General features: G+C 32.8%; 1 protein-coding gene across 2 annotated transcripts in view; it reads left to right on the forward strand.

Annotated features, from left to right (window-relative positions):
- Window positions 1-11,716: 11,716 nt before the first annotated feature.
- The window catches only part of LOC129222592 (carbonyl reductase [NADPH] 1-like), a 41,788-nt gene continuing 30,371 nt past the window's right edge, over window positions 11,717-23,133 (forward strand). For both annotated transcript variants that reach the window (XM_054857107.1, XM_054857106.1), the window contains exon 1: window positions 11,717-11,825. In XM_054857107.1, the coding sequence (XP_054713082.1) occupies window positions 11,808-11,825 (18 nt within the window). In that variant the 5' untranslated portion in view covers window positions 11,717-11,807. The remainder of the gene's footprint in view (window positions 11,826-23,133) is intronic.

Below are 23,133 nucleotides of genomic sequence, written 5' to 3' on the forward strand. Positions count from 1 at the left end.
TACGGTGATTCCTAGATTTTTCTGAGTCAAGGCGCCCTTTTTCGAACTAAGATTTTTGCATGGCACCCTTCCCAAAATAAAAGTATGACTTGTAACTGACAGTCAAAAATAAATACGAGTCGTGTATCTGCATTGAATAGCCCTTATTTATCCTGTAGAGGCTCTGTAAAAAATAGAAAAAAGTTTCACAAATAAGTCTAAATTAGTTGAGAAAAAATAGCTAATTTTTGATGTGATCCTAGGAGTACTGCAGGGCTCCCCAGGGCACATTTGGGGAATTATTGGACTAAACAATAAAGATGCCGAACAGTTTTAAAGATAAAACATTTTCGATTTTAAACTAAATTTTGTCAATTAAAATCATAACAAAAGTTCAAGATCTTTACCGTTGACAAGCTTTGTGTTCAAAACATATTCCAGTTTTTTTAGCTGGATTTAATTCCTTCACTGTCTTTTTAGCCAGAGGTGTGCACAGAGAAAGGGGGTCATGGCATAGCCTTCGGCATTGAAATTGTTAGGGGTTAACTTAAGATATTTTTTAAGTCTCATTTTGGGGGTCACGTTCTCGGGAGGAGGGCGCTGCGTAGCATTTGGAGGAAGTTCATCATTGCCCTAGCGGTGGGGTGGGGGTGGGGGTGCATAAAATTATTATATTATTACATTTTATGCTGCCTTTATATCATTTTCGGAAGTTTTTTATTCTGTGTTTTCCCTCAGATCAAGCTCGAAACCCCCCTCCCCCCCGCTATCCTGCTGACTTCTGAAGGTTATTATTAATAAACTTTGTATCAATGAAACAATACAGTTCATTATGAGCGAAACGAAGTTTGAGTTTGAAGAAGGAATTTACAACGATGTTGTTAATAAGTAAAACGCAAAGCTATTACTAGTGACGTCGAGCAGGGGGGGGGGAGTTGTCCGCCTAGGGTTTGACTGTCTGGGGGGTGATACCCAAAGTTGAATTGCAAGTTTTTGAAAGAAATGAAGCTGAAATGCATTTTTAAGACTTCTAATTTGAAAATTTTTCACGTGGTGGGACCGACCGGTCCCCAATATTTCCCACGCCGCACCATGAAATCAATACATACTACTATACTCAGAATTAGGTTCATATTGTCAATACTTAGAAATAGTAGTGACCTCTTATAACAAAAAACTGAAAACCCATCATCTTTCCCTGTGTGTGAGATACGTTTAAAGTAATTACGGGTCAAAAAATTTCACAGACCCCCTAACTTTTTTGATCTCTTGACGCACATATGCGTCTAGGGCAAGTTACATAAAAAGCATTCATAGTTTTTATTTGCCTTTTGTATATTATCTCACATAAAATTTTGTTTTTCACAAATATAGTTGTTTCTGAAAATTGTAAGATTTTCATGTTTACATAGAATTGGAAAACTTTTTTATTTTGTGTTTGGAGGGAGAGGGGGTGTGACACATCACTGATTACCACTCCGAGTGTAACCCATGCAAGGTAGGCCACTGGTATTACAAGTATTAATAAGCGTCAAGAAAGACTATTAGAAATGTAATATGAGAAATATCGAAGTAACCTTATTCGTTTTCTATCTGTAGTTAGTTTTTCACATATCAGGATAGTTATAAAGCCTAAAAAATAAAGAGCACTTTTTTTTTCACAGAATAAAGGCTAAAGATTCTAACCATAAAGCATTTTATGAGGGTCTTTCGAAGCATTCTTGTACTGTACAAGAGCTTTTGACTAACTATCTTATGGTAAGCAGAAAAAAGGGAGCATTCATGCAGGCCCTTCCACCGCCGAAAGGACAGCGAGAGTAGAAAACTCGTTTTTGACGTCATCGGGTACACTCCGCGAGACAATCCAGTGTGTGTGTGCCCAAAGAACTGCTGTATGCCTTAGCTAAAATACAATTTAAAAATTTGTTCTCTGTACAAGGGTTGTTAAAGAAGCAGTTGAAGGGGCCTGGGCCCGGGCCCAGGCCAATCCCAGACAAGGTTAAAAATCACTTATTATGAATAAGGATATGAATATTGTTTTCAAGGTTTGATTTTAATTTGGAAATGTCTCATAACATTTGACTAGGGTTTCTTCAGAAATATGCTCCTGCGCTAGATCAGTTGCAGGTCATTTTTCCTCCACGTTATGCTAAAGTAGACATTAAAGGTCACATTTTTTAGAATCGAAAATATTTGTGTGTAATTATATTTGAAAGTATTGAAAATGCCTTCACGTGCTGATGGACTAGTACTGAAAAAGTTCTGGAAACTTAAGCTTTCCCTCAAAATTTTCAAAGAGCTCAAAACACATCAAAAAATTGAGAATACAACTTTCTTTTCTGTTTTTAAATGCTTTTTTTTATGGAATATTAAATTTGAAGCTGCTTTAATAAATAATTGGAGGAAGAATTTTAAAAAGTTAAGATAAAGAGCTAGGCAAATTTCATAAAATGTGGTGTACGAAGTTATTTTTTAATGCAGGATTTGGTTCAACCCTGTCACATTGCAACTTAATGATATTTAATTAGTTTAGTAACGGCACTGTGAGACCGTAATAATCAACCGTAAAATTACTATATCTAGATGTAATGCATGAAATTTCTTTGTAAATATTATTCAATAGATTTAACTAAACAATTTCTTGAACACTATATCCCCATGCTTAAAATAATTAATAATTCGCATGTAAAATGAGCACTGTATCGTGATTATTTCAATCGTGTATCTATTTTTGTAGGAGCGTTTCTTTTTTTTTTTTTTTCCTTTTTTTTTGTGATCATTTAAAGCTTTCAAATCAGATACATTAGTGTTTTTGTGATTGTACAAAAGCTTGGCCATTTACCGTATTACCCCACATTATCCGGCTTGCCGTAAAATTCGGGGGTCACCAGATTTTTAATAACACTTGCCTGGTCCTTTCCGGCATGCCGGAAAAATCGAGGTTAGGAAAAAAAAATAATATAAAAAATATATGATCAGCTTAAAAATGAATATAAGTTCTTTTCATATCTTATATTAACAAACAGTATAATTTTGTGAAAATATTTACTAACAATGCCATTTGTTATTTTAACAAGAAAAATATTGTTTGATAACAAATAATTTTATAAAAATTAAATTGAAACTATGTAAGCAAACATTTAAGCAGTAAGAGTCCGCCCCTAAACCAGTGCTAAATAATAAATAATTTAATTACCATAGTTATTCAATAAATAAAAATTAAACTTACCTCTCTGAAAGGAACCTAAAATATTTTTATGTAAAAAAAATATGAATAAATCGCAGTAACGATGATTGTTTCTGAACTGATTACTTTATTGGCATGTAATTAAATCCATTAATTATGTCCTACCATAAATAGCACGCACATGTTATATGAAATGCACATTTATTTTGAAAAAAGGTTACTTTCGTGATTTATTTATTTTTTTACTTACAGTGGTTTGACTTTTGATTGGACCGGAACGGGAAAATTTACTTTTGTTTTAATGCGAAATAAACCCCGAATTATCCGGCATGCCGGAAAATTCGAATTTCTCGGCGTGCTGGTCAACCTTGCTTTTTTCCGGCATGCCGAATAATGCGGGGTAGTACGGTAATTGTTCTTCTGTATTGGAAGACTAATTTCCTGACCCATATAAAAAAGCTGTTGAACTTTTTTCTCGCGAAGAACATTTGGAAGAATCCGATATTTGAACGAAAAAGTTTCTGATTACAAAAGGTACGCCGGCATTTTTTTTTAAATGGACTTTATCACAGAAGAAAACTTTGTAGAATATTCTGAAAGATTTCAATTAATTACTGTAACGTAATGTTTTGTAGAATTTAGACATGAAGAAATTTTTCACTCTACAAATAAGTTAGCTTTATAAATTTGGCGATAATCATTGAAATTTTGAACTTGGTTTACGTTGCTAAATTTCAATACGTTATTTATAAATTGAAGTGAATAAAATGTTGATTAATAATTTCAGTAAACACCCATTAATCTGGGAAAACCATTTAAATATACATACGGTATAAATGAAGAACGCGTTAGTACAATAATGTATTTTTGTAAGGCTGTATTTTTATTTTTTTAATTTTCTTTAATGCAGCTTTATATTTCATTCTCTTGAATTCAAAATGCAACTTTTACTGTGTTCAAGTATTTTACTTATGTACATTAGGGTGGAGCTTATTTGCACTGAAAAAATAAAGTTTTAATTTTTGTAGGTCTTACCCTCTTAATTTGTTCCTTTTGATGAAAAACCACTAAATATGAAGTTTGAATGAAAAATTTTGATATTTAGAGGTAGCTCAATGAACATGAAGTTTGTTACATAGAGAAAATTTCGACAAAAAGTGATAGTTACACATTTATTTATATAGCACTTGTAAATCAATTGAGACATAAAAGAAGGTGGTTTCTGGGTTATAAAATGCACCTGGCATTGTTCTGGAAACAAGTTTATTGTTTTGAAACAGTCCCCGATAAAGTCACTTTCCTGCTGTCAGGGTATATTCTGCGGTGTTTCTCGATGACTTGCAGCAGAAACAGCAACTGCGTTTCATCATATGTTATCAGTCCACTGAACTCCTGAATGAGAGCCACTCCACGTTCAGCATGATCATTCACTACATTTAAAGCTTGAATAATTTTTTTGGCTTCTTTGTAGTCATTTCTTGTTTCCCACGATGCTGGATCAACTGAAAGATAATCTACGGGCAGGTTTAATGCCTGGAACAGTGACATAGACTTTGCTGTTACAAAATCATCCAAATTTTTGTTCTCAAATGTTTGAAGATCAATCTTCCTCTGTTTAGAATTTTCTTTAGCTGGTTTTATCATAGCACTGACCATTTTTATATTGGTAGATGCACTGACATGACTATCAAGAAAAGCCAACGAAACTAGTTCCTCTATTAAATACCATAAATGGTGTGAAAACTTATTTGCAGCTACTTTCGAGATATTTGTATGAATAGCCGAATGTTCAATCAAAGACTTCATTACTAACAGGTCATTATATGGAGCACTTGCAGCTTCTGGTGCTGATATCCATGCTTTCATGTATACACGTGCAATGAAAATGCATACAGCTGTTAATCCCTTCTCTTCTTTAGATGTAAGCTTGAATTGTGATAAAAACATTCAGATTTTGAGACTATAAATACATTTCGACATCCAACGGGCGTGATGCATGGCTCCAGGCGACGTAAATTTAACACCTCTAACAGGGGCAGTTCCAAGGAAAATAAGCACAAGTTCAACTAATTCTTTATAATCACCTCTTAGTTGGTTATGAGACTCTTCCATGTATTTTTTTGCATAAGCAATTGTATCTTTTATATCCTTTATCAGTTTATCAACTATGTCAATTGAAATTCCAGTTTTGTACTGGTCAGTGTCAATGAAGCTCCAAAATTTCTTGAAAGTTTGAATAATGTTATTTCAGGAGAAGATGTGGCTCCCATGCACACTTGAAACACTTAACCTATAATCAGTTCCAACACATGATGCCTGCATGCAAAAAGAACACATGCACCCGAGTTACTGCTAGTGTTTGAACTGGTTGTGTCAAAACACATAGCATGTATGTTGTTTGATGTTCCCCAGCTTTTCAATAGCTTAAATACTGCTGTAGCCTTTGCCTCACCTGTCCCAGATGGAAGCTTGGGAACTGCAAGTAGCTGGTGAATTCCTTTCCCAGTTACTAGTACAGGCAGGCGATCCACTTTATCTTTTGCAACGAAATCAGGAATTAATTTGCTGTCCCAATGGATAACTAGAGGGACGTTAGGTTGAAACTTAGCCTTGATGTCTGCATATTTTTGAGCTCTTTCCTTCCTTCTTTGACGGCAAATTGAGTCCTTATTTTAAGAAAATTCATCGATATTGAAGCCTAAGCCTTTTGCAGTTTCTGCTATGATATAGAAAGCCTTTCGGTCTGACACTTTTGTTCTGTCCAAAGCTGCAGCAAGTTGGGGAGTAACTATAGTTTTTCTCCCTCGCTTCCTTTTCTGTCTTTTTGATGCTTGTTCTATGATATCTATTTTCTTACCTTCTTCCGTTGAGCTTAATTTGCTATCAGTTCAGTATCAGTAGATGATTCAAGTTCCACTATAGAATCTTTGAATTCTTTAATTTTCTGTTGCTGTATTCGGGCATTTGCTTCTTGTTCAAGAACTTTTTTCTCTTTTATATCCTAGCTTTTTATCAACTCCTAGCATTGATCCACACCTACCTTTCTTCCTTTGTGCTATTAAAAAGTCTTTGTCTTCTTGTAAGACTGCTTTTCCTGTTAAAACATCAGCATGAGCAACATCAAAAAGATCTTCTAGTTTGGAGAGAAAAGTTGATTCCTTAGCTTGCTGTGTTGATGAACATCAAGCTTTATTTTTTTTTTCAAAATCTGCCATTCTTTATACAACTTTTCAAGCTTCATTTGACAATTTTGGTTGTCTCGCATAGGATTTCTAGCTTTTTGCCAAAACTTGGCAATTTCTGTGATGGTCAGAGTTGAAGCTTGTCTTACGGTTTTCTTCAATTCAAGATGATGATGCAAAAAATGTCCCAGAGCCATACGCAAGGATAGCAATTTTCCATCTTTTAATTCTGGAACTGACCCACAAAGAAGATACAAGTCACTTTGAGATCTTGTGGCTTTTTCAGTCATTTTGCTTTCAAAACTGAAGCAAAAATAAAATACTGAAAACAAATACACATAATGAAAAAGTAAGCAATCTTTGCTTTTCGAAAAAAAAAAAAAAGATCCCGCAATGTTAAAAATTTCACAGTTGTTGAGCTACCTCTAAATCATCTTTAAATGTGCTAATATTTGGCCTGAATTTTTTTTTCATACAAAGGAACAAAATGAGAGGGTAAGAGGTTAAAATTTTCATAGTTGAAAAATAAGCTCCACCCTAATGTACATTGATTGAATTTGTTTTGTTTAATTCGTTTTAAACAATCTAGATGACCTGGATCCTCTATTAGTCCAGGCTAATGAGGTTCTACTTCAGTTTTCAAAAACAACGTTTGTTAAGATTCTTGTTCAGAGTTATAGTTACTTCGTAAAAAATAATTCTCTCTAAAACATATCGGCAGTATTTAGATTCAAATGGTATCGCGAAATTCAAATATGTTTTAATTATTCCTTATATCAATCTTATCTCTTTCATTTTATTTGAGACAAGATTGAAATCGATGCATTGATCAAAGCATTTACCCTTGTATTTCATTCCTTTTTGAAGCTTAACCCTCAAGAAATAACATAAAAACGGGAAAAGAGTGAGGAATTACGCACGCACGCACAACACAAATGTCCCAGATCGGACTGGACAAAGAAGGACAACTATCATAAATTTTATCCAGTTAGATGACAGAGAAAGAGGTCCGACTGCTATTATTTACATGAGTCGAAGAGTCATTTGAATCAGATTTTAGCATTAGTGAACAAGTAATTTTGAAGCGGCAGCAAAATTGGATATATGAAGTCAAGGATCTTTTCAACAGTAGGTTACTCGTTTCAGTTTTCATTTTCTTTTTATTGCGAAAATATTTTCTTTCGTGTATAATCTTAAAATATAGAATTACGATCTAAGATTCATAATTAACTGTAACATGATCTATGAGAGGCGAAACGACTAATTAATGATATTGCAAAATATTCGACGTTACATATAGTTATGAAAACAGTGTACTTAGATAAGTTGAAAGATAAAATTTAAGTGTCTTGTGTTATCAATTGAAAACTATTATTTTAAAAAGTAAAAAAGATTAAGATCAAGCCTGTCCATGAACTGTTTTTTTCATTCTCCCTCTCTTTAAAATATAATTGGTTCATTTTTATGACTGCTCTTTCTAGGTCGCGTCAATTTTCAAAAACAAAATTTTACACTCAAAAAGTTTCCGAAACTTTAAGACAACAATGCCATGAAAATGAATATAAACGTTTAAAATGTTCGTTTGCTATATATATATATATACTTAAAAAATATAACACTTAGGACAGCGAGAATTTCTGAAACGAATTTTCAGAAATTAGATACTGATTTAAGAATGTGGAGGAAAAAATATCATCACGAAAAATCCTCCTGTTTTCTTATACTGCGGAACAAAAAACTTGTAATTTTAATTTTACTTCGAAAAAAATAAGGAATTCTTAACTGAAAAGTGGAGGCAAGAGGAAAATTGGAACATGGTCAAGAAATTTATTTGTTCTTCTTTTAAACTGAAATCTGAGTTTTCTTGCAAAAGTTTTATTAATTAATTCATTTATTCCTTATAATGGTCACAAACAATAATAGTAATTTTAAATGTATATCCATACATAAAAAATGATTTCTCGAATAATTGAATTTCGATCTTTTCCCAATATTTTCAGTGTTATCAAAACGATATTATTTATTACGTACTGCAAAGATGCAATCAGGTGCACGGAATGAGTTAGAGTTCGATTGGCGATATTTTCTTGTAACTTTCCCCCAAGATAATTTCCTATGACATGATCATGTTACTAATAAATAAATAAATAAATATAGGATTTGAAAAAAAAATCAGACTTTAAAAATAGACTTTAATTACTCTAAATACTTATGTTTTATTTACAAAAAATATGCATTGCAAACATTAAGGAAAAAAAACATATTTTAACTCATTTTCATGGTAGCAGTTACTTTATAGCATAAGCCGATTTCATTACAAATGCATAATTCGTATCAATTGACGTTTGAGATACAAAAAAACAATAGCATAGCTTGTAGCTACTGTAAGAACAGAACAAATGCGTAAACATAACTCGAATAATCTCTTGATTTGGGAACTGAAATTAATTAATCACTAGTGTCGTGTCTCATGATATATCCACACTAAATTCTTCATCTTAATTACTCTTTATTAATTTTCATTTTTGATAGATTATAATATTTCTTGATTTACCCAATTTGTAAAATCAAGTTTTCCCTTCATGACTGAATGCCTTTTTTGTATTGCTATTCATCCAAAAACATACCTTTTTTTTAAAGTACATTTATAGAAACTAGTAATAGCCAGATATTCATTACCACTCGCTCCTACTCTCGAAATAATTGCATAACTAAAATGCTTTAAAAGAGCACCATGCAGAGATGCAAAGATTTTTAACAATCCAAAGAAAAAAAATTTACAAATGAAATGATATTTTTAATTTATTCTTTTTGAGTTTTGAACTTTAGCACAATAAATAAAGTGGAAATTTTTTTTTTTTTTTAACAGTCTTTGAAAACAGACAACAGTTTGAAACGCCATGTGTATCTCTTTTTAATTTTAAATTGTAGAAGCATTTTGTCGAAAATGACAAACTAGCATATGCGGGAAAAAACGAAAAAGAAAAACAACAACCCTGGGCATGAATATCGATTGCACGGAGAAAACCTCGTCAGCTTAAGGAATCGAGAAATACATGTAACAAAATGACAGCATCATGTTTTAAAACAACAGCAGATACCAGTGAAAAAAAATTCAATCGACAACACAAAAAAAAAAAAAAACATGATGCATATCAGAAGAAAGACGAACAAGCAAAGAATTTTCGGAAGAAGTGTCTGTTGAGAAATATTTAGCAAAACATCTCATTCTTCGAAACTAGAAATTCCCCCCCCCCCAATCGCCCCCCGACGTTATTCAAATTTGCAGAGGGTATTTTGGTGGTCTTTCCTCTTTTTTAGGGGGGGGGGGCTTTTTTCTAGGGAGTGATCATTAATATTTAAGGAGATGTGCCAACACTCTTTGGGGGGAGGGGGGAGGTCTCTCCTACAATTTTTGAACTTTCGAAAAATATGACTTCCTGTTTGGACATTTTCTGCAACAAAAAAAGGGCTTCATTTGCTTCCCAATGATTTTTTGTCCTTTTAAAAAGTCCGCACTAAATCTTAATTTCTTAGATATTATGGAGGCTCAGTCGGCGCCCTTCAACTCAGCTTTCCCGCGCCCTGTCGACCACCCAGTCCGGCCCTGTTACCAAATATGGTCCACAGTCGCGCTTTTAATACTTCAATTACGAAAAAATTTCGGGCGAGGGTCCAACTGCTCCCGCATGAAACTTGAAAATGAAAAAATGAATAATTCGTGGGTGGAAACTGCGTTTTTAGAACTTGAATTTCCAAAAGTTGGGCGGAGGAATGATAGATTTCGCTCTATTTTTAAAAATAACCAATCAGGGCAACTTCAAAAAGTCCCATTCCTTTCATTACACCAACGTGAACAAATATAGCCTATAATGGCATTTTTAAGATTTCAATTTCTAAAAGTTTCCGCAGAAGTCCCCCCGAATTTTTCCTCCCCGTAGCATTTATTACCAAAAACCGTAAAACTGCATTCTTAGGACTTCAATGCCGGACCCGCTTCACCCCCTACCCAACAGAAGCTAGATTTTTTAAGAGTGCCCTCCTAACGCTAGTTTTTGGTTGCGCCACTGGGGGGGGGGGGCAGTATGAAGTCCTTGCCCCACCTCAAAAAAAAGGAGATCAGGGCATTGTTGCTCCCCCTCTCGAAAAATTGAAGTAACAAAAAAAGATGGCGTGAGGGGGAGCTAAACTTGATTATATGGGCCCCCTCCAAAGTAAAAACATATATACGCCACTGGTTGAAAGAAAATCATATGTCTTTTTTTCTTGCAAATATTATGTAACACTAAATTTTTTGCCAACTGTTTAGTAGCAAAAGAATTAAAAAGTAATAAAATAAATAAATTGTTAATTAATAATTGTGTAATAATATTGAACAATAAATTTACAAGCTAATTGTACGAAAATAATTACAAAGAAAATAATTACATTACAAAGAGGAAATGGGAACTATTCACATGTGCCCCTACATGTTGTGTTCACAAGTGCCCCGTTATCTACCTCAAAACTAATTTTCAAAAATAAAGAATTCTTAATTTATGTTAAACTTGCGTCGCCTAGTGGAAATTCCTTAATAAATGCTCTTATTAAAGGTGGGCTACATTGATATTTAAAATTAAAAAGTTTTCCAAATGGCCCCCTCCGAGAATTCTGTCTGGATTCGCTCCCGATTGCATGAAACATTGCCAAATTTCATGGGCGTACACAGTAGACCATGGGATTTTGATTTCTGAAATAAAAAAAAATAGTACAAAAAATCGTCACTAGGGGAAATTTTAGCATCAAAAAAGTGTATCATTGTAAATATTGAAGGATTAAATGCTAAATACCAAAATATATGAATCAATTTTATTCCCAAAATATGATTTTTACTAACAAATGAGGTTCAATATCACCAATATCGAGGTACTTTAAACGTACTGCATACAATACACAATATTTTCCGCCACAAAGGGAATTAATTTCCCCTACCTACAATGTTATTCGAGTTTTCAAAGCTGAGACATCGGGAACATGTCGAAGAAACACAACACCATTAAGAAACAAAGCGTTTACTAATTTGCAAAATAATAAATTATTTTTTTACCGAGTTAAAACTTGGCAGTTTTGATTGTTTATTGTTAGGTATATGAGTACGAAAAGAAATGTGAAAATATCCATCAATAAATGCACTTTTCAAGAAGCTAAACCCAGTATTTCTCTAGATAGGGAAAAAGTAAACGTAAGACCCAAGATGGCGGGCAATTGAATGTTCCGCTACTTATGCTTATTATCTACGGCTTTATTAAACTCCAGGCAGTTCTTATTTCTTTTTGAATTTCTTCTTTTAAAGTTGGCATCAAGCTGTCAACCAATCCTGCTTCTGCGTGTTCAAGCCAGAATCAAGCAGAACTTTTTTTCTGTTTACATTTTACTTTTATGTTTGAAAAGGACGTGTAAATATTTTTGAAGTTACCGACATGCCAAAGGTTGCAGTGGTAAGTTAAAAATTCCGCTTTCTTAAAATCGACTAATAATTTCTTCTCCGAATAAGAATCAAGAGGAAGAGAACAAAAAGTTAAGTTAAATGCTTAAATTTTAGAATTTTTTTAAAATCATTCTGTGCTGCTTGAGGATTTTGTGTGTTCTAGAGAGGACCTATTTATGTCATTAAAAAAAGAAAAAGACCTGTGACCCACTTCCCCCAACCAATTCTAATTTGAATTGTGAAACTTTAAATTCAAATTACGTTTTCCGCAATCACGAGTTGCGACAAGACCCTACTCATTAGCGTTATTGTTTCTAGAAACGACTCTCCCCCCACCCCCCAAGCATGTCCCTCCTCCTGGGTGGTTACTTTACATGGCGTTCTTTCTTAGACATCAAGAGTTCAGAAGTCAAAAAACTGTTGAGGTGAGAGTTTGGCGTTGACTCAAATTTTTTTTCAGGCATTGCGTATATACACTACAGTACATATATTATGTATCGAGAGAGAGAGACCCAGAATCTAGTATAGGTGGGGGGGGGATTACTGAATTATGAATACTCGAATCGGTGCAATAGCTTTATACGTAGATGTTAAGAAAGAGACTTAATAATATGAACAGAGACAAATCTATAAATGGAATTTGGGATGCGCCGATTTATCAGCAGTGGCCGATTGATCGGCCAAATTTTTGTAGTCGACAACACTGATATACTTATAAGATGTATTTTCTTGAACTCGGCTTTGATTTTCATGATAGTTACTATTTTGGTAGAAAAAAACAGAAACATAAATATATTGGTGGCCTGTGTGAACCTATAATCTTTAGGTTAGCTTTCATTTTTTAAAAAACTGAGGCTTGCAATGTGTTTCAATAATCGGGCTCTTTATATGGAAGATTATGTGAGGGGGTCAATGGCTCTCGCTCTGATTATTGGAAACAATGTAATTATGCAGGTATGCGAGTTTTTTTTTTCAATGAAATGCATTGAGCATGTACCCTACTTTTGCCATGTCCTTCTCCCTGGAAGACTTTTGAGATGACGGATCTCTGAATACTATTTTTTGACTAAAATAATATTTAAAAAGTACATTTCGGTGTTTGGGTAACCTTAATAATACAAATTGTTGGACCTTCCTAAAGATTACTTTCTCTTTAGTTCTACAGCTCCCCCCCCCCCCCAAAAAAAAAAAAATTTGCCTGTTTTATTTATTTATTCTTTTCTTTCTTATTTTTAACGCAGCATAAGCTTTTCCTTTTATACATCACTAAAATGTGAGGAAAATGGGGGGAGTGTGTAGCACCTCCAGTCCTTCCCCTACCACTCTGTCAGTGTTGGCAAAGTGGACCCAGCCCAGAAAAACCCGCCCGGGTTTTTCTGGGCGGGTCCACCAACAAAAACACACCCGGGTTTTTGTGAAAAGTGGGTTTTTGTTAAAGATAATTTCTGAGTTAGTAAAACATATACATTTCAAAAATTATATATTTTATCCAAATTATCTATAAATCACTAGTAAATGAAAATATGAAATCAGGTGTATTTGAAGTAATTTATCTCCTGGATATTTATTTATTTATTGAATCAGTTTCATTATTAAAAATTTCTTGTCAATATAATAACCAATGCTTTTTGTCAAATGCAGAGTCTTGACCCTTCTCAATAACCATTTTTTTCCACTTCGAAGGAATCACAAATGTTATTAACTAATTTTAATTACTTGTATTACTTAATAATTCTTTGAATGTAGAATTGTATAATTACATACAATTAGTACTTTCACATTTAAAAATTCAGGAGAAAAAAAATCTTAAATTTTCAATTTTGAAATCATTATTCAGAAAAATTTTCTATTTATGCTACTACTTATTGTTACTAATACTTAATTATTTATTTTTTGATAGCAAATTTCAAATTGTAAAACAAATTTTAAAAATGAACCATTGATTAACTTCTTGTTAATGAAAAAAAATGCTAAATTAATGCTTGGTGATAGTTTTGATTAAACTCAGAAGTCAAATGATGACAAAATAAAAATATTGAATGCAAAATATATTTCAAATAATTTACAGAGTAATACATTTAAAATAATTGTAACTAATTGTTACAGTTTACCAATCAAAATCAATTTCACTTTTATTTTTGTGATAATATTTGTAAATCTTAACTAATTTTTCACATTGTTCTGAGCTTAGTCTGTTCCGCAACTTAGACCATACAAATCCAAATGTAGAGAAGATCCTTTCAATGGAAGCAGAGCTAGATGGAACAGAGTGGAGGGATTGGAAAAAATGTAAAAAATCAGAATCTACCTTGTTGTTCTTTTGTACTTTATGTTTCAGAATTTCCCACCATTTTGCAGCTGAAAACTGTGACACAATATTTTCTGAGAAAAGTGATTTAGGAAAATAGTCTGTGTCTTTAATTTTAAAAGGGCAGTTCTCAAAAGGTGGGAACAAAAAAGTTAACTTTGAGCAATTTCAAAAATTTTCGAATTTGACATCAATTTTGATTTTATTCTATAGTATGCATACCTAGAACACAATATATGAACATGAAAAGACAGCAGGTATTTGTAAAAATTGTTAATTAGCAAATTAAATCAGCAATCTGTAGGTAACAGATTTTGGACATTGTTTTCCTGTAGGTAACGGATTTTGGACATCATCATAACGTAAGTTTCTCCATTTTTGACAATTGTTAATCTGATTTTTAACTTTTCCAATGAAAATTTTATTTACTACTTTTTAAATTTTGCAATTTAATAATAAAGAGGATATTAATGAAATACTTGAATGGCTATACATGCTGCTCCTTACATTTAATAAAGTTTTGGAATGATTTTGAAGAAATTGATGCAAGGGCAATTCCACGGTTACTCTTGTTACATTTATAATGGTATATTTTTAGTTTTACATTCATTTTTAAGATCCTTTACGTAAAATCATCAACTTTTTTGCAAAATAATAAAGAAAAGGGCCTGCTTTTCCTTTCTATACAAGAAAAACATGATTAAATATTTTCGATTTTTTCGAATGATTCATCCGAAGTATGGTTACTCTTGTTACCTAAAAAGGACATAAAGTTTGTAATGTCGTACAAAAATATTTTTTTTATCTAAACTATATAACAAAATTATGAAATTTTATGCTTTTTCAAGAGAGGAAGGATTATTTATTAAATGACAATAATTTCAAACATTTAAATTTTTATTTAAAATTTACTAGTAGAAAAATTCTCGGTTACTCTTGTTACAAATTATTGGTTACTCTTGTTACCCACACATTATAAAATATGATTAGTAGTTTTAAAGCATATAAGTACAAATAATATGCTTTTACTGGCATATTTATTTAATTGCTTGGAAGCAAAAATGATTTCTTGAATTAACAACAGTTGGATAACTTAGTTTTTTTTACAATTTTCTCCCTTTTGTAAAGAATTTGATCAGGGACTTTAGGCTATTTCCAGTTGTTCCCTGCTGGAATCATCACATTTACGGAGTATGAGTCTTTGACTTATCTGGTTATTTCACCTGGGAAAAATTTGTTTTCATAATCAGCCAGTACCCATTCTCCGATCTTGTAATCATCATCTTCATTTGCCTTTAGATCATAATGAGGAGTCACTATTCGGCCCTCAGGTTTTCCATTCACTACTAAAAAATAGTGTTTTTTTATCCCCATTATCGGAAAACTATCGGCAAAAATTGATTTTAAGTCTAAAAGGTTATTCCTTTCAATAATTTGTTTGGGCTCCAGGTTTATTATGTCAATTTTTGTTGACAGACTTGCTTTGATAAAATCTGAAGCATTGCGTATCATATAACGTCGATTTTTAGTGTTAAGGTTAACACCTCGTTTTGCAGCAGCTCCTATTCCACCTACTGGGCCCTTGCCATGTGATGTGGGGAAAAAGTTCCATGCAATAATAACATTTATGTTTTTCTTGGATGTTTGTAAGAAAAAATGTTTTAAGAGGACATCACATACTGGTTTTTGAATTGAGATGCAGGCTCATCAGACCACACATATGGCTTGGACTTCAATATGGCTTGGAAGTTTTTCCAAGGTAAAGTCCACATAGGCAATCACAGTTTCTTTACTATGTGTCAAGTCATCTGACACTAGGACTAGTGGATGTATATTGCCATTATAATAAAGAGCTGATGTAAAAAGGCTAATTTGTGACTGGTCCCAGTGCGCAGCTTGGATTTTGTCCTGAAACATACACTTGTAGTTTTCGGAAAAATCAATTTTGTATGAGTGACATACCAAATATCTTGTTTAGCTTGCTGTCTTGTGGACTTAATGACTTGTAGAAACTTAATGTAGAATGCATATAGAACATATGAGGAGAATTACTATGATCTGCAAGAACATGTGTTATAGTTTGCTATAGAGATTCTGATCTTAACTAATACTGAGTACAGTTGTTAGCATACAGAATAAGAGTTAAGATGTTTTATTGAGACTTTCTAGCATCTTGCTGTCATTGTAGTTAATAAAAGTTAGAAAAAAGTAACAAATGTAATCAATTAATTTAAATGCTTGTGGTTACTCTTGTTACAAAAAAAATAACGGTTACTCTTGTTACAAATTTAAATTTTAAATAAGCATTTATATTTTGTACAAAATCAAATTTTTTTTATGGGCTATTAGTTGCATGCAAGTAAGCAGCATATCTATATCAGTAGTTTTAATTTTGGAGAAATATTTATTGCTCAGTATAAACTTTTATATATTTTGGTTACTCTTGTTACATTTCAAACAGAAAATCAAAATATAAATATATTTTTTAAATATACATTTTAAATAAATATTTTTTAATGGTAACCAATAGAGAAATACCTAATTATACTGTAAAAAATAAAATCCTAACAAAACAAATAAATTGTGTTATAAATTTTAATTTTGAAATTTGCTTTGAAATGTCTTCATTTTCGATACAAAGAAATGATATTTTGTTCACCATTTTATAAAAAATATAGCATCCGAATATTTAAAATGTTTCCAGTTTATTTTTCTTTGGACTTTTTACTAAAAAACGATGTATAACACATCCATGTAGTACAAAGAAAAAAAATCACCTATCATGTCCTACTTTCCATGGAATTGCTCGCAAAGTTAAAAAAGAGCTTCAAATTAAAAATAATACAATTGTAAAAAGTGACATCAGTTTTAATAATGAATATTTTTTCTAATGTCATAAGAATTAAAATGATGTCTAAAAAAATTATTGAAGAAAGAAATTCGTATTTCTATTTGGAGATCGTTAAATTATGTTTCCAAAAGAAAGAAGAGAAAAAGAATTCTAAAATAATAAAAGCGGAAAAAAAAAATTGCTGGCGCAGGTGATAAAGTTGCCAAAACTGGTACAGCTAACGATAAACTACATTTGTCAAATTGGAATTCCCCTCTGGTAACCTTTAGCTTATCGTATACTGTGCTGTCGCCAACGGAGGTTTGCTTGGCGATTTTAGCGCAAAATGGCTTTTGGTTCGATCATAAGCAGCCATGTCTCTACTGTAATTTATGTATTGTTCAATGTGTAACATATTAATTATGCAGAATACCAATGGATTAAAGAAGATAACATTATAATAACGTTTTTTATTGAGGTTAGAAGACAGTAGATCATCAAAAATTATGAATAAATGGACAGAATTATCGGCTTCAAGATCGTTACGCCATTTGGACATCTCACATGTACGTTTAAAAAAAAATTATTTTTCTTCTAAGATACTGCATAAAAGCTTATGAAAACACTTTTAAACAATTAAAAATTGATTCCGAGGCTCGATAAACACCTTTAAAATGAAAACATCATATACTTAGTTCTCAAAAAATAGCATTGTAAAGATCGTAAATTTTGGACATGCATCAAATTTCAAACTTACTATTTTCTAAAATCGTTTACAAAGTGGAGCGAAGTGAAGCTGTCTTTACTTTTGTTATTTTTGTAAAATATTAACAAAAAATTATTCAGTGTAAGATTCATACCTTTAAATTTTTTTTGAAACGTATGGAAATAATTTTAAAAAATTTTTCTTTAATGGTACATTTGCTCAGTTAACGTTTTGGTATGTCCAAAATTGCGCCTTTTAGCAAAGAAAATATTTTTTTAAAGGCATTTGAAGAGCAATTTTTCCATAATTTATGTCAATTCTTGTCTCTATACAGCATTATAATTTAACTCAAAAATTTTTGAGTTAATTAAAATGAAAGTTATTTGGTGTTAAAGCTTCAAAGTTGAGGTCTGTGTTTGCTCCCAACTTTTCGAGAACTGCCCAAAAGCCATTATTGCAGGTAACCACTGTGCATGGTACTGCATTACCCATGCTTCAGCTTCTTCCTCTTCCTCTGAATCAAGTCTTTCCCCTCTATACTTTGCATCCATTATATTGGCGAAAAAGTGCTCAGGGCCGTTTGTACCGTTTTTTTATAACTTCTTTGTGCGGTTTTAAATCATCCGACTCCATCAAATTTTTCCAAATTTCCACAGAATGTGACAGTGTAGTCGAGTCTTTTTGGAGTTCATCAAGAGCTGAGGATATGGCCGTGAGCTGCTTGTCTAAATTTAAGCACTCCTTGTAAATTGCAACATTATCCAATATTTTTGAAATTCGTTTCTCAAAGTCATTTTGGTGCTCAGATGCAATTGTCACATATTTATGATAGTTTTTCAAAAAGCTTGAAATGCACTCTTTGTGTGAATTCCAGCGAGTAGTATTAGGTATTTGAGGCATCAAACAATCATAATCTTTGAGCCATCCATGCGGTTGATGATGATTACGGAAATATTTTTGTACCTCAATGACTTGGTTCAAAATGATTGTAGGTGAAATTTCTTTCGCCACTAAGTTTAAAAAATGTGAAGAGCAACCAAACGTGAGTACATTAGGATGGTGTTCCTTAACAATATCTCTCATTTTTTCCATTTTTGATTCATTGTCTGTGCACACAGCAAAAACATCTTTTCCAAATTTTGACTTGCATTCTTCGATGGACTTCAAAGCAATTTCTGCACAACATTCAGCAGTTTTTTTTTAGATCCCGCGTCTACACTATTTAAAAGATAGGTATTCTTACCTGTATGTAAGCTCGAACCGATGATAGGATCATTTTTTATGCTTGACCATCCATCTTGTATAACAGTGATAGAAGCTCCAGCCATTTCTTCCTTCATCTTTTGTTCGATTTTTTCTGATGCTTCATTAAGCAAAGTCCCTCCTAACTGTTTACAGTTAGGCAAAGAGTACCCTGGTCTTAATGCAGCTACCATGTCAATGAATTCGGGACTTTCAACCACACTAAAGGGAACATTGGCAGAGTAGAAAAATGCAGCAACTTTTCTATCAATAATGCATTGTTCTTCTTTTGAAGTTTTCTGTACGAAGTTGGTCATTGAACCTTGAATACGTGGTTTTTTCTGAAAGGGATTCAAAAATTCAGCAGAAACAATACAATCAGCATCAGAAGAATCAGGAGCAGATCCATTTTGATCATCAATAGAGCTAATATCTGCATTATGTGCTCCATGTTGCTGCCTTTCTCTGGCCATGCACTTTTTCAAGTGATTTCTCACCCTTTCAACTTTCCTGGATATCTTTTCTTTGCAATATTTGCACATTACTCTTGTGACATTCTCTAAATTTAAAACTTCAGACCATTCAGTAGCTACTTTCCTACCTCCACCATTATTTGACATTTTGAATAACTTAACTCAAAGCATGAAATTTAAGACAAGAAAAAAAAAGGGAATACTAACCTAACTTGTGATTTAAAACCATGTGCTACTGCTACTGTATACATTCAACCAAGAAATGGCTAAAGATTATTTTCATTAGTCAGCCTCAGCAATAATCTCTGATTGGATGACCAGTATCTTGTTCTTGACCTTTCCACTAGAAACAGTCATGCCATCTAGTGCTTTGATCAAGAACTAAACATTTTTTAAATTAGGCAAGTTCTGGTTCTGGATCTAATTTATTTTGCATTACTGCTTTAAAAATGGTTTTAATTATTATTGTAACTACAAAAACTATTTATTATGGCTACTAAAACATATTCTAAAATGTTTGCAGTAATAAAAAATTAGTTTAACTTTAGAATTAATTTTAATAATTGAAATCATTAATATTATTGTTAATGTATGTAATAATTAAAATTATTGATAATATTAATAAGTAATACATTGATACTAATCAAATGTGATTCAGAAATTTAACTAGATGAATATATTTTTTCAGTAATGAATACAAATACCATATAACAGTACCTGTATAGAGAAATAAAACTTAAAACCACAAAAACCCACAAAACCCGGGTGGGTTGGGTTTTTGTAGAAAAACCCGGGTTTTTGCCAACCCTGCACTCTGTTGGTGAGAGCTTTGTATATGGCAAACTTCAATAAGTAGTAATTTGTTATCTCTTACTTCCTTAACTTGAATGCTGGGGAAAGGAAGCAATTTTTTTCACGGTCAAAAAAATTATAGTTTTAATTGACAAAACTGGATGATTGTGAATCACGGACAAACACTTGTGATAGATTTCAAGCGCTAACTAATCAAGATGATTTTTTTTCATAGAATGGCTAAAATTTTTTGACATATTTTTAAAAAATTATTTTGTTCCTATGACGTGACACTCAAAAGAAAAAGAAAAATATTTTTTTTTATAATTCTCATTTTGTGAGGAAAAAGAAACGTGACAAAAACTTAAAGAAAGAAAAAGAACCGGAGAAGTGTGGGGAGGGGGGGGGGGGTAGTAAATTAAAATTTCACTTTGAAAATACATATTACATAAAAATTATACCTTTTGTACTCCATCTTTATAGTACTTTGTCCCATGACAAAACCCTTCCGCAATTTCATCTTTCTTTTCTTAACTCAGTAAAAGTGATAGTTTCCTGTTGCTTGCATGGAAATAAAGTCCGGTGATTAAAGAAGAAATACTAAAACTACACTCCATCTCTCAGAAACATCTGAAGCGCTTCCATCTGTATTCAGTTTTTGCATTTACCAGTTTTTAAGAAAAGGGGGAAGGGAACACTTAAGCGGTCTACATAGTAACCTATTTTTCCAAAAATATCTTAGGAAGAATCATTGAGCCTTGAACAAATCATTATATTTGATCACTCTTGGTTTTACACATGCAACTCAATTTTGTTTGAGGTGTTTCTTTTCCTATTTCACACGATCATCAGTGCCCAAATTCGAGTCCTTATCTCATCTCATCTGTCAAGAACTTGTGCGGGCAAAAGGTTTAACGCCCCTAGGTCCCCCTTTCTTCCGTGCATTCTGCATTCTACGGAAGTGGTCAGTTTTTGTGATCTAGACCACCTAGTTCATCAATAGTATATTAGGGTCCTGTTAATTTATTTACCTTGGAATGATAAGCGAGTCGGCAAGCACATTTCTTCAACAAGAGAAAGAGGAAAGAAGGGGGGGGGGACAATATTTTGGGCATAAAATTTTATGATGAAAGTTATCCTTATTTTAAAAATGATTCATGAAAAATTGAATACAATTTTTTTTTGGAAACAAACTTCGATTGGAGAAAAAATTGGATTGAAGGGGAATGGGAGGGCCCTGGAAGTGCGAGGCTGTAGGCTATCGCCCACGCCTTGCTACGCCTCTGGCCAAAGGACTGGAAACTGGCTAACATAACACCGCTATTCCAAAAAGGAGCAAGAAGTAAATGGAAATTAAATATCTATGATTATGACGTTAGTTGTTTCTAGAACTTTTGAAACTAAAATCAAGATTATGAATTTCTTCGAAACTGATAATCTGTTGCCTAGTTAGCAGTCTGGTTTCAGGCGGAAAGGTAAATCCCTACGAAACATAAATGTGAAAAAGGAGCCAAGTTCAGTTGAATTGAGGTTCGCGATAGTCGTCACCGACAAAAGAGTTCAGATCTAAGGGACGCCAAGTTCCATATCTTAGGTGTCTGATTGCCCCATGTTATTCAATTCATTTAGTGAACAATTTTTTGCTTTCTTTGATACTGGATGTTAAACATGTGGCAAGTTTTACTAGTCAATAAACTATTTTCAAAAAATTTAGCTACTGTAATTAAAAAGCAATTTGCCAATTTTAAAATTTGATATCACAAAAAGCAAAATATTGTTTTCTAAATAAAGTAAAGAACATGTTACAATCCAACACCTGTGAGGAACTGCTATATGGAACTTGGTACCTATCAGACCTGTACTCTTTTATCGGTGACATTGACTACCCTGAACCTCATTTGGACCGAACTTGGCTCCTTCTCCACATCTATGCTTATGAATGATACTCATGAAAATACTATCAGTCCTGCTTAAATGGGTAACGGATAAACAAATACCCCGCTTATACGAATAAAACCTCCCAGATACGAACATTTCCCCATAGAAGCAATGTTACAGATCCCCGCTTAATCGGATATTTTGCCCGGATAATAGAATAATATTAATCATCTTTCACAACAATTTCTGCTGAGAAAATTTTCGAATAAATTAGAAATAAGCTAAGCAAGAAATATTATTGACGTATGATGTAGAAACATAAAATAATAGTTTTCTCCTACGGGCAGTTCTCAAAAGGTGGGAACAAAAAAGTTAACTTTGAGCAATTTCAAAAATTTTCAAATTTGACATCAATTTTGCTTTTATTCTATAGTATTCATACCTAGAACACAATATATGAACATGAAAAGACAGTAGGTATTTGTAAAAATTGTTAATTAGCAAATTAAATCAGCAGTCTGTAGGTAACAGATTTTGGACATTGTTGTCCTGTAGGTAACGGATTTTGGACATCATCATAACGTAAGTTTCACCATTTTTACTTTCTTCTATATCTAATATATAGAAGAAAGTATTGGATTCGTGCAAATTTTCGAATTTCGAATTTTGACGGATTCGAACGTTTTGAGGTGTGCTGAGTCCATTTCGACTATTTTTGGAAAATGTCTGTCTGTCTGTGTGTGTATGTATGTATGTGTGTGTGTGTGTCACGTCTGTGTGTGACCAGTTTTTTGTGGCCGCTCTACAGCAAAAACTATCGCATGAAATTGAACGAAATTTGGTACACATATGTGACCCTATGTGAACTTGTGCCCATTGGTTTTTGGCGCGAATTCCTCCAAGGGGGGTGGAGCAATGGGACGTTTTTTGAGTTCTGCGTGATTGCTATTCCTCAGGAAGTAACTGGCGGAATCAAACAAAATTTGGTCCATATGTTGCCCCTAACAGGAGCAGGTGCTGATTCAATTTTGGTGTCAATAGCTCAAACGGGAGTTGAGTTATAGAACGTTTTTTGTCGTCAACTGTTAC

Source organism: Uloborus diversus, chromosome 5, assembly GCF_026930045.1.
Source record: "Uloborus diversus isolate 005 chromosome 5, Udiv.v.3.1, whole genome shotgun sequence".
NCBI classification, from domain to species: domain Eukaryota; kingdom Metazoa; phylum Arthropoda; class Arachnida; order Araneae; family Uloboridae; genus Uloborus; species Uloborus diversus.